This window comes from Scleropages formosus, chromosome 14, assembly GCF_900964775.1.
Source record: "Scleropages formosus chromosome 14, fSclFor1.1, whole genome shotgun sequence".
In the NCBI taxonomy this organism is placed as follows: domain Eukaryota; kingdom Metazoa; phylum Chordata; class Actinopteri; order Osteoglossiformes; family Osteoglossidae; genus Scleropages; species Scleropages formosus.
This window is the reverse complement of record NC_041819.1, coordinates 7,706,750-7,722,041: the sequence shown is the minus strand read 5'-3', so window position 1 is coordinate 7,722,041 and position 15,292 is coordinate 7,706,750. Positions and strand designations below refer to the sequence as shown.

The following is a 15,292-nucleotide window of genomic DNA, read 5'->3' as shown; positions in this document are numbered from 1 at the left end:
GAAAGTACCTTGCTCAACGGTACTATAGCTGGAGGTGGAATTTGAACATGCAACCTTTGAGTGCGAAGGCAGAAGCTCTAACCATTAAATTACGGAAGTACAGAAATCATACTGTAGGAAGTACCAAAGCCACCTTGCTGTTACTTATCTGTCGCAGCAATCTTCTACATCATTCAGAGCATCAGAAAAGGTGAGAGAAGGTGATTTGGGTTTGCCGTGCTCAGAGAGACACAGGCCTCTGCAATGCCACATCACACTAAGAACCACCTGTTACAGAGAGCCAGTCAGCGCCAGACACCTCGGCCCGGGTTTGAGCTGGAGCGCAGGGGAATGAAGGTTGCTGGTTCAAGTTGCACTCGCCCCTCTCGCTGTACTACTTGTGAGTGAAGCACTAAACTCTAAATTGTCCCTTTAAAAATACCCAGCTGTGTAGCATACTAAGAAGTTGCACTGCATTAAAATGAAAGAGGACCGCAAAGATCGAAGACCACAAAAATAAATTATTGCTCAGATTCATTGTTAATAATTCCATAGTTGAACCATATTGATTGGTACTGAGTGTGTATGATTAACAAACTTCATTTAGATAATTGTGAACTTTATTCTGCTAAAACAGATACTTGGCAAGCTGGCCTTTGTGTTTTTTCCATTATGCATTCTTTCATGTGTTTTTAATTATGCTGAATTGAGCCATTAAAATTTATGCTACAGTGACCTAAGTTCAGGAAACAATTAAAATCATATTGTATAACCCTAGTAGAATAGTAACTAATTTTAATATTTTAAACTTCATTCAACACCTACTCCCTTAAAATACACATTTTTTCCAATTACCACAGTTACCCAGCATAACCGGTAGCTCGCTGTAACATTGTATATTGTTGAGAGAAGCAGCAGCTAAATAAATCTAACACACACTTATCAGCTTTCCAAGATAACTGGCATCACCAAAGTGAAAAACTTCAGTTCTACATGACTCTAGTTGTGCTATTCATTTAATCAATTCAAAAGGTAAATCATGTCAACTCAAGATCTTAGCTGTAACGAAAACCAGCATACATAGGTATCCACCAATCGAGAACCATCAAGAAACCCCACAATCCATTATCTGTGGAGAAGAGCTGCTGCTCTGTGGGCCAAGAAATGCTGAGGTTGTAGTGACTTGCTTTCCAACAAATGCTCAGCATCAATTTTTAACCTTTTCTTCTCATTGACGTTGAACTTGCAAATTATATTATACTTAGAAAGTACATTAACACCTCCAATGGGCAGTTCACGTAACACAACCCTCCAACACAATGCTGTTTATGATTTTGATAAAGGGTAGGATAGCTGAGCTTTTGTAAAAACTTTTACACACCATATATAGAAACACAACCCCAATTTCTTAAGTCACTTCTGATCAAGGTAATACCTATGAAATGGCGTAAAATAGACAACACCACAAAAAGAAAATTTGTGCGTTTCTATTTTTTATTGAAATTTGAGAGTGCAACTGTCAAGTGCAATTGAATTATGTTATCCTTTGACTGGTTTGAGGAACATGCAAAAACATAAGCATACATCCTATACATTTATGCAAAATCCATAGCAGAACTGTTTTGTCAGGGTAGGTTTGCTGTTTAACAACTGGAGTGCTTTACTGCTGAAAAGGAGAGAAAAAAAAAAAAATTCACAGGGGTGCAATACTTCAAATAATTTCAAGTGAACAACTGTTTACAGCAGGATTCAATGCAGCCAAGAAAACGGCACAGTTTTCTCTCATTTAAATATCCTAAATTGCTGGAAAGCTGCATTCCTGACTTACAGCATTAAAAAAAGGACTGTCCAAACTTGTTTAGGTCAGCCTGTTAACTGAATTTCAATCTGTACAACCTAATAGTTACAAGGTTTTTCCTTTCTTCTTGTCATTACAGTCATAACAAGTGCTTACACTAAATACACAAATATACATAAGCCTACCAATGTGTTTAAATAGCCAAAAACCTCTCCTTAACTTCTTGGACCAGGTGTCACTGCTTCGGGTGGAAGGTGAGGGGTAAAGGGCGGTGAAGCATTTCAAAAATCTAAAGGATAGTAAGAGAATACTTCAAACAAAATACTGAAGATGAATCGCCTTCCTCATGCACATTTGTCACTTGGTCAAAACAAAGATATTGATGTCTATGGGATAAGATTGTTGGCTATATTGTGAAATTTAGTTAGAAAAAAGTAACTTTCTCCACCTTGTCAGTACCAAATGGTGAAATTCTTTGTCAGCGGTCATCAAAACATCTTCACATTCAACACCAAGAAAGTGCTTACTCTTTAATTAGCTCACAGTTTGGGGAAAAAGATTGCTCTATTTACACAAAAAAAGAAAAATTAAGTGATGCATGGTAACACTGATGCAGTTCCAGAGTCACCACTTAGTGGGCATCACTCAATATCCTAAGATGCAGGCACGATGATTCTTTAAGCTGTTTCCATATAACATTATTACGTGATCTTTGTAGTCCATGGATTTTGGTTTATATCCATTATCAGCCAACAGCCTTATTTTTACCGTAGACGATTGTCTAAAGTTCGTAAAGCATTAAAGATACTGTCACGTGTCAAGTTTTGAGTTAAGTGTGCAAATATTACACGAATCCTCCGACCATCGCATGGCATTCCTGCCTGCCTGGAAGTGTCTTATTTACAGTTTGTGAAGCAGGTTCCCCTGGGGATGCTTTCATACTATGCAGAGGGTCCAGAGGTCTGTGAAGTGGGCTGGGCAGGAGGGGCCGACTGCTGTGTCACTGTCCCCGGAGGCTGTGTTGAAGCTGGAGGCGAGCCGCTCTGGACTTGGGCCTGAAACTGTGCCAGCTGCTCAGGGCTGGCTAAGTTCTTCAGTAGGTTGTTCTCCTGCTCCAGCTGGGAGTTCCTTTCTATCAGTTCTTTTATCTGCTCCTTTAAGACCTCCACTTCCTCTCGCACGGCATACATCAAGTGACTTTTTACTAGATCCTACAAATGCAAACACATCAAATATTGCACATGATAAATACTCCAAAGTTTAGACTATTTTAAAAACAAGCACATATTGTAATTGTCATAGGTGTTCGATACAATTTATTTGCTATGATCTATGGCTGACTCAGTATGATTAATGCATGTCAGCCATAAATACAACAATGATGTTAAGCTGACATGCACTGAGTGATTTTTCAACAAGTAGATGGTCACAAACATGCAGAAATGCTTTGTGCAGATGGCAGTCCAGGGAGTGGGAATGTTACCTTTCAGTACTTATAACTGTGCATTATTCCGTGGAAGCCTGCCCCTTTTTATATGCACATGTAAAGGTTTACCCAAAAAATAAATAAATAAATTAAAACGGGGAAAAAGAACGAGAATGGCCCGCCCCCTAGAGCACCGGCCAATCACTTCTGGAGCTATTTATAACTAGGATTCAAAAGCTCTAGGTTCGCCTAGCAACAGGGAGAGCTCCGAACTGCTGGAGTTAAGTTCGGTCCAAATCCTAAAACCACACTTACTGGCTGATGAGAAAAACTGATAAAAAATTATTACTCCTAATAGGGCTGGGTGCGAGGGAAAAGAAAAATATATCTGATTTACAATATTCTTAGGCTTCAGAGGAATTGATGCTAATAATCAAAATAATGAAATGCACCAAACAATTTCATTATTAAAGCTCTAAGACTAAGCTGCTCTGATGTTAATTGTAATAAGAATTTCTCTACTTCCTCTCAGACAGCCACACAAACTAGGTCTCCCCTCAGCCTGAAACTATGCAACCATGATGCAACGGCCCTCACAGTGCATCCTAATTATTATTGCTAATCGCGATCTACAAAGTAATTTCCTACATTGGATATTTCAGTTTGCAGTGCAGAGCTCTTTGCCTGAATGGCACAGAAACATTTCAAGCGGCATTATATATTTTCAGTTTAATTTATTTATTTATTATTTATTTATTTATTTTTACTTACCATTGCTTGTTCAATTTTGTTGTCTATAGCCACCACACTGGCACCCGAGGAGCTGGGAGGAAGGGAAAAAAATATAAACGTGAGAAATTAAAAGACGCACTGCATAAAAAGCACATACAAAACGAGAGGGAGATGAAATGAGCGCTGTGTGTTAAAGGGCTGTAAACAGCAGCTTTCACTGCGGCTCTCTGCATCACACTGGAGGAGATTCATTAGAGGAACAAGCAGCAAAAAGCCAATACACACATTAATCACCGTATCCTTTACCATCAATGTACGCAAGTATTCAGGTGTGCGCTGTAACCAGAGTCCATCATATTTCCATCATTACTGAAGCCGCAGGAAAGGTGCTCTTAAAGAGACAACGTAAACGCATTCTCTTTCGGCAGCATCTTTCTCGCAGTGGAAGAGCTCCTCGTTGAACAGGGCATATTTACCTATTGTCAAGTCTGACTGGTGAACTTTCTGTGGCGAGCAGAGACGACAGAAAAGAAATGGAGAAATTTCTGAGCTGGCAGACACCGAGATCCATCGCCACGGCGGCGCAGCACGGGCTGCTCATGCTATCTCTTCCATGTACACCGTAAGGAGAGGAAGCGAGTGGCTTCTCCGCGGCTGCCACGGTCACATTGTCCGCTCGCCGCCTGCCGGGCTCAGCGCAGCATCAGCGAGCCGCTCGTCCGCCACCGCGGCACAAAGAATGCCCAAGGTCAGCTGCTCTCTCCTCTCCGCTCCGCTCGGTCTGCGGGCTCCGCGAATTTACATAATATATGCAAGAAAAACAGAGCGCTCCGGTATCCTATTGGCGCACAGGGGTGTCATTTGAATAATACATGCAGACATGCCCCTACCTGGAGCTCAGCCCACATCCTTAGCATAATATATTCCAAGTGCTTATTTCACAAACTGGGGAAAACCGGCCGTAGCGGAGAAAACGAGTCCAAGTAATGTATTTAAGAAGTAGAGATCGAAACATAATTTAACACTATTATTAATTAAGAGTTTTCTTTTATCGAATTACGGGATACGGCAAAGCAAACGTATAGCTACAATTAAAAGACATACGTACTGAAAATGCACTATACGCAGTTATTACCCACAAAAGGATTTTTACCGGGTGATGAATTTGTATTGTTCGAAACGGTGGTAAAAACCAGTGTTTTGATGCAGGTACTGGGACGGACACCAACAGTCTCTCACACACACACACACACACACACACACACACACACACACACACACACACACACACACAAGAAAATGCTGCCGCCTGGCGTCTACTTCTCACACAACATCGCTGTCATGGAGGAAGGCAACGTACATTATAAACAAAAAACTAGAAAAATTCTAGTTTATTTAACTTTATTAGAGCTAAAACCTAAAGTCAATATATGTCAACCATGGCACTTATTCTAACAGCAGCTTCACATTCTGCCCATAAAGCTGGCTTTAAACAATTTCTGTAACTTAAAATGAACATCCTTCACAGTAGAAAATGCATGTATAAGCACTGAAATAGAAACACAAAATACATAAACTTGTACAGTGCTTTTGTACATGCTTTATACAAGCAACAACTCATCTGATCAAACAAAATGCAGTGATGTACAAACTATACATACTGGTAATTTTTATAATGGAAAGTGCTTATGTCACCCCAGTGTATTATGGAGGCATTGTATTGTTTTAATCAAATTATGTTTTCAAAGGGTATTTAGAACCAGCTAATGGCTGTATTTAACAGTGACAATATTTACACATATTGTTCATTTCTCCAAAGTAATTGACTGCTGCTGTAGTATTTAGCTGACACCTTTTCATTCAAGGTGACTTACATGGCTAGATACACTGAGTACAGTATATACAGCCGATCACTCATCTATGCACCAGGGCAAGACACACACACACACAAATAGGCAATTTAGTCACCAATTCACTTGAAATACTGTCTTTCGGCTGTGGCAGAAGAGGAAACAGGCACAAACGCAAACATGTGAACTCCACACAGACTGAGTAGGGATCAAACTCATGTCCTCTCACACTTATACAGGTACACCATTTATACAGCTGGGTAATTTTTACCAGAGCAATTTAGGCTAAGTACCTTGCTCAAGGGTACTACAGCAGTAGGCAGGCTTTGAACCTGTGGATCCAAAGGCAACAGCTCCCATCACTATGCCACCTAGTGTCCTACTACACACACACACACACACACACACACACACACACACACACACACACACACACACACACACACCACATAGCCAAATCACCACTCCACAGACTATGAACAATGCTATACATAAATTAAGTAAAAGCTTAAATTTTTAGACAAGACCTAAATGTCAGTGTGTTCTTAAGTTCCTTAATCTCCACCAGGCTTTCATTCTCATTGACTCTGTAATATGCAGAAAATTGTTAATTTCATGCTCTACACAAACACTAACCATGATAAATTACACAACGATCGAAATAAGCAAACACGGCTACCTTGGCACTTTTCCTGAATTCACATGAAAAAGACTTCATTAAACATTTTCTTTTTCAAAATACCCAATAAAAAGCCCAGAAAATACAAATTATAAACCGTAATGAGTCTATGTCTTGCTGATTTGAAATCGCAGACAACAAGGGACATGACAAGACCGAGCAATGCCTGATGAAATGGGAATACATGGGATAAGGATATAATGAGGAAGACAATGGCATGATACAGAATAGTAGTCTGGCTCCAAAGCAACAAGAGTTTTTTGTGAGTCCAGCAGGCAGTCTTACTGGATGAGGACACATTTTTAACCTGAAGTTGCTAGTTCAGGTTCCAAGACAAGTCCTTATGTTGTGGCTTTCAGAAAGGTGCTTAACTTGACTTGCTGCAATGAAATATACAGCTGTATTAGTGGCTAAAAATTCTAAATCGGCTAAGCAATGAAAAAATCCCTTTCGGAGTTGGATGCACAACTTATCTTTATGATGATATTACCAATCATACAGCAAAGTCAAATTGAATTCCTGCTAATGTGTTTTCAGTTGCAAGTTCTGTTTGCTGTTCACATTTCCTGACCATACTGCAGAGTTACAATATAAGTTTCAGAGTTCCAAGGACATAGTCATGATCTGTAAATAGTAAATATAAGATGGCTTATCCTATCTAAATGTGCAGTACTGACGCTCTTCAGTGAAGATGAGGAACACAGTAACAAGCTCAAGGCACACACTGCTCTTCCGGAGCTCTATGACCCCAAGTACGTTTAGGCAAATCAAGCTCTCTAAATATATCCCAGGAAGCTGCCCTTACCTGTCACTTACCTGCCACTGCTACAGTCCTGAACGTCTCCCAACAGCTACATTTGACTTATTTTGCAATTCTGAATTTTAGGAGACCGGAAAGCAGCTTTTTGGACAAAAATAATCAGCACCTCAACTTTCAACATCACTAAGCATTACATCGTTTTGCAAGCATCCCATTTAGAAACTACCAAACACAAGTATCACAGAGGCAACACCGGGATGGTAATGCATTGTCTTTCATCTGTCTTTCCTGGGAAAAGGAAACCTGCATCTCAGATGGGTATCAGAGAATGATGAGGAGGAAAAATCTGAAGTTTTAAAAACTGCTGTTGGACAATGTAAATACAATGGACGGTCGGGTGACTATTTGAGGCCATTTACAAGGGTTTTCACCTGAAGCCATGATAAAATTTAAGCAGCACTGCCTTTTAAAAACTGCTCTTTCATGTGTGATTTAAAAGAATGCTGGTATTATGCATACAATTATCATTTCTACCACAACAGTAAACTCCCTAGAACAGAGGAACCTAAATTACTTTTACTTTAAACTTTGACATCCTGCATGTGCAGAGATTTACCTCTTCAAATGCTGCTCCAATTCCCAGAACACCAGCTTCATGGCAGTCTCCTCTGGGTGCTGCCCTTGGACCTCTGTTTCTCTCATTGATGTATTAATCAGCCCTTCACCTCAGACTACAGTAAGCAGGTCCTCTTTCCTGCCAGCCCGCGGCACGCAGACCCCCGATGTGGTCTGGTGGGGCTGGAGGAGCGCGCCTCTCCTCCGGCCCCAGCCGCGCATGCCTTGTGATTTTCACAAGCAAACTCACAAATGGCTGAATGCAAACAAGAGCGCGGCATTGGTGGGGAGAGTCTCAGGCGGGATCTTGATTCACGTGACCTGCAGTTACATAAGCCATCAACACAGATTAAGATCTTCCTGGTGATGTCGGTGATGTTTGCCACAGCCCCCGCCCCTTTCCTTGCTGGATCATGTCTGGGCAGGGTGGGGCACATTGCCCTGCCTGGTTTCTGTTGGGGTGTGATCGAAAGCACCACTGCATGGACCATGACTTAGGCTATGAGAGCTCACAAACTGGACACACAGCCACAACAATCAAAACACTACCACTCCTACAAACACATAGCTGAGAGCTACACAGCATGCACTGCCACACTACTCATCCCCATAAATGCTGTCTTAATCCTGCTCCCCAACCATACCCTGGGGGTTAGGTGCCTGAGATTAGAAGTGCTGGCAGAACTTCACAACAGAGGGGATTTCACCTGCTTCATACAAAGCACTCCAGCTGCCAGACAAAGCCTGTAAGTCTGCTCACTTTCACAAGTCCTCCTGTGAAGCCATGATGGTACACAAATCCCTCCATATCTTCAATAAAAGGCACTAACACATAGTTCTATTATGATTACTGCTATAGGAACAGAATTGACTTAAAAAAAGTGAAAACATTAATATTTCTGTTGACAATATAATGAGATCTGTACGATGTTCCTGTAGTACTACTCTATTAGGTAAAACAAGAGACTGCTTTCATGTTTAGTTTAGCTGTGAGTCACCAACCAAGGGACACCACACAGTTCCCAGTCAGCCTGGTACGTTGCATTAAATGCTGATCGTCTCCACTATTTGATGTGCTGCCATAACTTGTTTTGCAGATAAGTCGATCCTTAAGTGTGATATGACAATGACCTACCAGACATGCCACTAGATGCATGGAAATATGAATTTTAATGCAAAAGTTTTAGATGTTCTTATTAGAAAAGATTTGTTCAATACAGTAAACAAACTAATACATGCAATTCCTAGAACAATTGCCAAATTAAGGAAAAATAAGAACCCCTTGAACTATACAAACATGGAACTTGTGGAGTTTCAAGTTTGTATACAAACATGGTGAGGAATTACAGGTACATCTCTTTCTACAGTACTGGGTTTTCTAAAACAAGATGTCTCAACCCATCTGCCAAATCCCTCACCTTCATATCCTCTGTCACTGAGGATGTAGCATGTAACGCTGCTGTCTCACAGCACAGAGTGTGCGAGAGGCTTGATCTCTGCTTAGTCTAAATGGAGTTTGAACGTTCTGTTTTGGCTTCTTCTAACAGACCAAAGGCATGTGATTCAGGTGACCTGCTGACAAAACTTTTCTCTCTCTCTGTGTGTGTGTGTGTGTGTGTGTGTGTGTGTGTGTGTGAGAGAGAGTGTGTGTGTGTGAGAGAGAGCTGAAGGGAAATTGTTACGCTGTTTTTAGATGGTGTCAGCTAAATATTACAGTATTCATTGTAGGTCATTTTGGAGAAAAGCATCTGTTGAATGAACACAGATAAAATGAAAATCAGGAGGCAGAGCTGTTTGAATGCCTTCAACTGGACTGGCAGCTACTGAAGGCTGCATCATGATTGGTGCAGAGATTCTACATAACCCCAGTTCTATTTTATCCACGCTGCACATTTTGTACCTTAAATGTAGCGGTGATAAGGGCACAGACACAATAGGGCAGTGTTTGCATGAGACTGTGGGTGAAGAACACAGTACGTATGAAAGCAGCCAAGCCAGAGCCTTCTTTCACTCAACGGCCAAGCCAGCAGGTTCATCCTGAAGATCAGCATCTCATGCTTGTGGTGCAAACCTATCTAGTGTCAGACACAACCAGACCAAACTGGATAGTCTCAGCACTCAGAGCTTTGGTCTCATCCCTTGTGACCCATTTACCATGAGGCAGCTCAAGTTATCTTCAAGTCTCACACAAAGTCCAAAATGCACACACTTTATATTAAATGCATGTAAAGGCTTCAGTGGGGTAATATACAATGGATATCAATGATATATGCATTATCAAGGTTCGAGATATGCCGCTTTTAAAAAAAATCGGAAGAGCATTGTGTCATAGTCAAGCGTGGAGACAAAGTACATAATTTCAAAAGTGTTTAGTTCAGTTGAAAACCAATACATGCTGACAACTCTGACCCCTACATCCCTACAGTACAAATTGGGCCAAATACTCAGACCAGACCTTAGCAGTGTTTAAAATGATAAAGATTCACCTTCTACAGAAAATCCAAAAAAAAAAAAAAAAAAAAAAAAATACTTCACGTGTTTTCTCCCAAATATTTCCACAGCTTTGCAAGGAAACCAACTAGAGCTCAAACCTTGTAACAGGCTTAGTTACATTTAGACATGGAGCAACTAGAAGGTGGAGAAAGAAGAAAGTACAACCAGATTCATAATCTTCTAAGACAGGATCTCTAACAACAGCAACCAAACCCAGATGAAAACATCAGGAACAAACGGAAGGAATGTGACAGAAAAACAAACCTGGCATTGATGTAACACGATAATGAACACATAGATACATGGGGAGCAAAAATGGTTTCACTGCATTTTACTACGTTACTCACAAGGAAGCACTTGGAGGTATAACAGAAGAACTTTTCAGAGGCAACATGTGAGCCAGTGCTATAACATCAATGACCTGACTGGACCCCATTTTCTGCATCGCAGTGCAATCATGTAAAGCAGAGAATGGGTGTGGATTACCTGGGCATAATGTTTTCACTACACTGTACAACAGACAACTGCTAATAAAATGCTCTACGTTGCTGAAGACTCCCACTGTGATTGTGCTGTGGTTAAAACACTTGCATCTTTCTGTACAAAAATGTGGCACTAAACATACCAATTAAATACACCAGTTGTACTTTTAAGGATCACACATATCTTTATCTATTGCTAAAACACAAGCAAAACAGAAACTCCCCTGAAAGGGTAAAGGACTGCAGCTATTGTTACCACAGGTTAACAGTCTGAGATTAACAGCACTTCCCTGACAGCCAGAGTAGATCTTATTCACAGGTCTGTCAATCTCCTCTTGCTTTGCGAGAATTCTATTACTAGAATGAATAATCTTACTTTAACACATGACTTCAGTCAGACTGACTAGGTCAATACCGAACAAATGGGTCATTGAAGTACATTCTACATAAGTTCACCTGTGTTAATTCTATCTATGATCTTAAGTCTTCTTTGTAGGAGAAAAGACAGGACTGAGGCATGACTATGACGCTGCATTTCTTTGAACAACACAGAGAAGCACGCAGGAAGTGAGTTTCACTTCATCTCGGGTCCATCACATCAAACACAGTGTAGAAAATATACAAGATGGACAACAATGAACACACGTTATCGGAGCGGGGTAATTTTATGCGCTCTCACTTCCAGACACATAAGACACGCAGAGCAAGTGTGCACACCTACCTGACGTGACATGACAAAACCTGAGGGCAAACAGGAACTGTAGGTTTATCTATAATGAGTAACCATGAATAAATAAAACAAAAACAGAATGGAAATGAGGACAGAAAGGAGCTCTGCAACACAAAAAAACGAAGCAACACACATCAAGAACCTCTCTGCTTTGTCTGTTCTGGAGTGACACGGAGCCACGGCACAGAACAGAGTGTGCAATGTGTGGAAAACCAGGGCAAGAGCCATTTTCCCATAATCACTTTCTGTTTCTCCACTGCAGGAAAGTGAGGGGGGGTGGCAGTCCATCATCATTCACAGCTGAAAACTGTAGCTGTCTTTTCAGGCAAGTACACGATCTTTTCAGACATTTGTTCTTCCTCCACCTTACAATAACTAGTTTATAAAATGACATTTGTAAAGTTCATAACTCAAACATGTAAGTACCATTCATTTCAACAGTAAAAAGTATATTTTCTTGAACCCAAAAATTTAAATCATTTAAGCTGAAATATCACAAAACTCCATTAAAACAGAATTTCTTCAACTGTTAACATTAATTATAGTAACACAACTAAGCAAGTTCCTTTCATTACTCTATAAACAAACCAAAAATACATACCACACTCAATGATTATGTATTATTTCAACCTTTAATGCAAAAAAAAAAAAAACGGAAAACGACACAAATGAATTTAGTTACTGAACACACTGACACTGTTTGGATATTCCAACAGGGGGCTGATTACAGAGATCAGAACAGGTCAAAGGTGCTGTTTGGGTGGATTTTGCATGTTCTCACATCCGCGTGGCTTTATTCAAGATGCCCCATTTCAGGCGAAGTAGTGACTATAAATGGTCCGTATTGCAGTTGTGTGCGTATATACTATTTGGGTTTTACTGTGCTCTAGTTTATAGATGGGTGAATGAAGGGAGTTTAGTGCAGTGGGTCTGCCACTGTAAATCACCTGTGGACAAAGGTGTCAGCTTAAGTAGTATTTACTGGATGTTGTTTTTGGGGAAAAGTGTCTACTAAATATACAAATGAATGTCTCCCACCACTCAGCTGTCAGGAGGCTTGTGAAATCCAAGTGCGGTACTCATAAATACAAAGAAATGTCTCATAAGCCAAAGAAGCGACATTAAATGAAACTTCTCATGAAGACAAATTCTTGCAACACGAATGGTTCTCCCTCGGGGTTTGTACCCTACTGAAATAGTTTATCATTCATTCATGTAATGTAATTGTAGTCAACACTCTCCTCTAAAGTCACTTATAATGTTTGGTTTTTGGTTTGTACACTAAGCAAACTATTTAACAGTTAGTCTTGCTGGGACATTTTGACTTTCATATTAAACTATTGGAACATACTAAATAAATGTAACAACACAAATGTAAAAACGATCACAGACCAGCATCTGTACCTGATAGCACAAGGTGACAAAATGGCAGTAAGTTAGTTCCTTTACACGGTGTGAGAAAAGCCTTTCTTCCTGCACACAGGAAATTAACAATTTAAAGGGCTATGTGACTTACAAGCTCATTTTGAACCTGCTTTAATAACTGGTGTATCACAGCCAAAAAAATACTGTTTTTAACATTCATTTTCTATCCTCAGACATTCATCTGTGGCTTGTGTCATGTTTAAGGCATAACATTTGTCCTTTGTACTCCACCTTAATTCCTAGAAAAGAATCTGTGCTGTGTGAACAGGCAGAATCCAGTTTGTAGTTGACGGAAGCAGATTCAGCCCAGAAGGTGAGATCTGCAAAGGGCGTATCGCTCGATCAGTGTACACAGCCTAGAAACTGAATACCAGGTGGAAGGTGCTCTCATGCTCTTTAGAGCACAGCCTTACCACTCAGGCACTGCAATCCCACAAACTCCACTATGGCACATACAGCTTACCATAAGCAGCCAGTCAGTCAAAGTCCAGTGTTGAATGAAGCAACCACTGTAAGCATTCCTCAACAGAGTTTACAAAGGGAAAGTTTACAGCATACATTAACCGCCCGATAACATGTTAAGAGTCAGTGAATGAGGGGAGGAGAAACAAGGAAATGTAGAAAAAAAAAAATCTAGTGCTGAGCAAAGAGATACTGTTGTGGAAATGTTGTTGCACTGCCTAGACCAACAATGGTTCCACCATAAACACGAAGTGCCTCCTCTGCCCACCCGTCTTGCAATGTCATTACGACATGCTCACAGCCTCCTTCCCACTTTGACAATCTGCCTTCATTCTAGAACACTGCAGCCTGAATGGACCAGTGGGATGAGGTCAACTGAAGTCAAAGCAAGCAAATTCTGCCCCACAGAGATCTGAAAATGGGGAGGGGTCATAACTGCAGTATGAAGAGGCTGAGAGGAGAGGGAAAAAGTACTGCATTCCCTACTTATTGACTTTCATATTCCATTCAGGAGAGACCTCTATATTCTTGCTGCATGAACATGACCTGCTCTAAACCTCTACTGTCAGGAACCACTAGCATCTGGAAGAAAGAGTGCAACAGAAATAACCATAAGTAGAGAGCACGTGGAAACTGGCCCAGTGGAACAAACCGCAACTGGTCCTCAGGCGCAACCTCCTCAACCGGACTGAAGTTAAAGTAAGATTCTTAGCCTCCTTTTGAACTAATTTGTAGAGTCTGCAGTACTATCCAGCACTTTCTTTTGTCTTGACCCCAGTCACCTTCTGCACATCAGCTTCCATAGCCCTTGTGTTCATCTCCAGAAGAAAAGCCATGATTGGCTCATGCTACATGTTACATAACTTGCTTGCCAGAGACCCGCTCTTCTACAATGTGTGGAAATATGAGGCAATCAGGCAGTCCTTTCTGAGGAATCATTAGCTGCAGTGGGAAGAGTTCCTGGGCAAACACAAAGGATCACCGGTCAGCTGAAAAGCTGGCTGGCATCTACAGACTTGTCATGTGCTTAATGCAGCCTCTGATGGATCCTAATGCAGAGGAATACTCCATCAGTGCCCATGGATGTTGGTGAAAAATGCTGGGTTAAACAGAGAGCTGACTTAAGTGGAATAAATGGCTACATAAAGCACTGCACAGAGGGCTCACCTTTCCTGCTTGCCTTGAAGTTTACACATGTCCCACTTTGCACCACTAATTGGTCAGTTTCACTGTTTCAATGCAGTGTATTGTACACACTGTATGTCATGTATGAAAACCAGGCCTTAATGCACAGACTTGAGCTTGCTGTGGTCCCATTAACCCATCACCGAAACACTCGAAACCCACTTGCATTTGTGCGTGCATATATTGTTCAAATTCTCTAAACGTTTCAGAATACTGAATCTAGTCCAACAAGATATGTTATTCGCCAATGCTGAATGAAAAAAAAGCAACATTCACCACAGTATTGGAGTAACTACCACAATGGTTACCAAGAGCGATTGGAAATTAAAATTTATTAAAACCACTGCAGTTGGCCTTCCTAGGGATGAATGGGTAAATGTGAAGGTACCAGGGCTGCAGTATGGGTCACACCAGCTGTCATTCGTATTGAGAAGGCATGGTACACAAGATGGCGTGTTTCTTTGGCTAGATACTGCTTACAGCAACATCTATGGCTGCTGTTGAGGGAATCCAATAAACTCGGCTTGTGGTACGTAAATTGAAGGTATGTGACTGTGTTCACCCCAACAGCTTTGGCATGATGATCATGCAGAGGCAGAAACATACCAACCTGGTAATTGGCCATGACAAAATTGGTAGACTACAATGTGCTTCTAAAATGTAAAATGTATTTACA

General features: G+C 40.9%; 1 protein-coding gene across 3 annotated transcripts in view; it reads right to left on the bottom strand.

Annotated features, from left to right (window-relative positions):
- Window positions 1–1,459: 1,459 nt before the first annotated feature.
- Window positions 1,460–15,292, bottom strand: part of LOC108920539 (TSC22 domain family protein 1) — a 34,170-nt gene continuing 20,337 nt past the window's right edge. Inside the window, exons 1-3 of one of the 3 annotated variants that reach the window (XM_029257776.1) lie at window positions 7,841–8,736; window positions 3,975–4,026; window positions 1,460–2,988 (exon numbers count right to left, since the gene is read on the bottom strand). In XM_029257776.1, the coding sequence (XP_029113609.1) occupies window positions 2,719–2,988; window positions 3,975–4,026; window positions 7,841–7,926 (408 nt within the window). In that variant the 5' untranslated portion in view covers window positions 7,927–8,736 and the 3' untranslated portion in view covers window positions 1,460–2,718. Of the gene's footprint in view, window positions 2,989–3,974; window positions 4,027–4,411; window positions 5,487–7,840; window positions 8,737–15,292 lie in introns of those variants that run through there. The other 2 variants (XM_029257775.1, XM_029257774.1) reach the window with 2 other exon arrangements.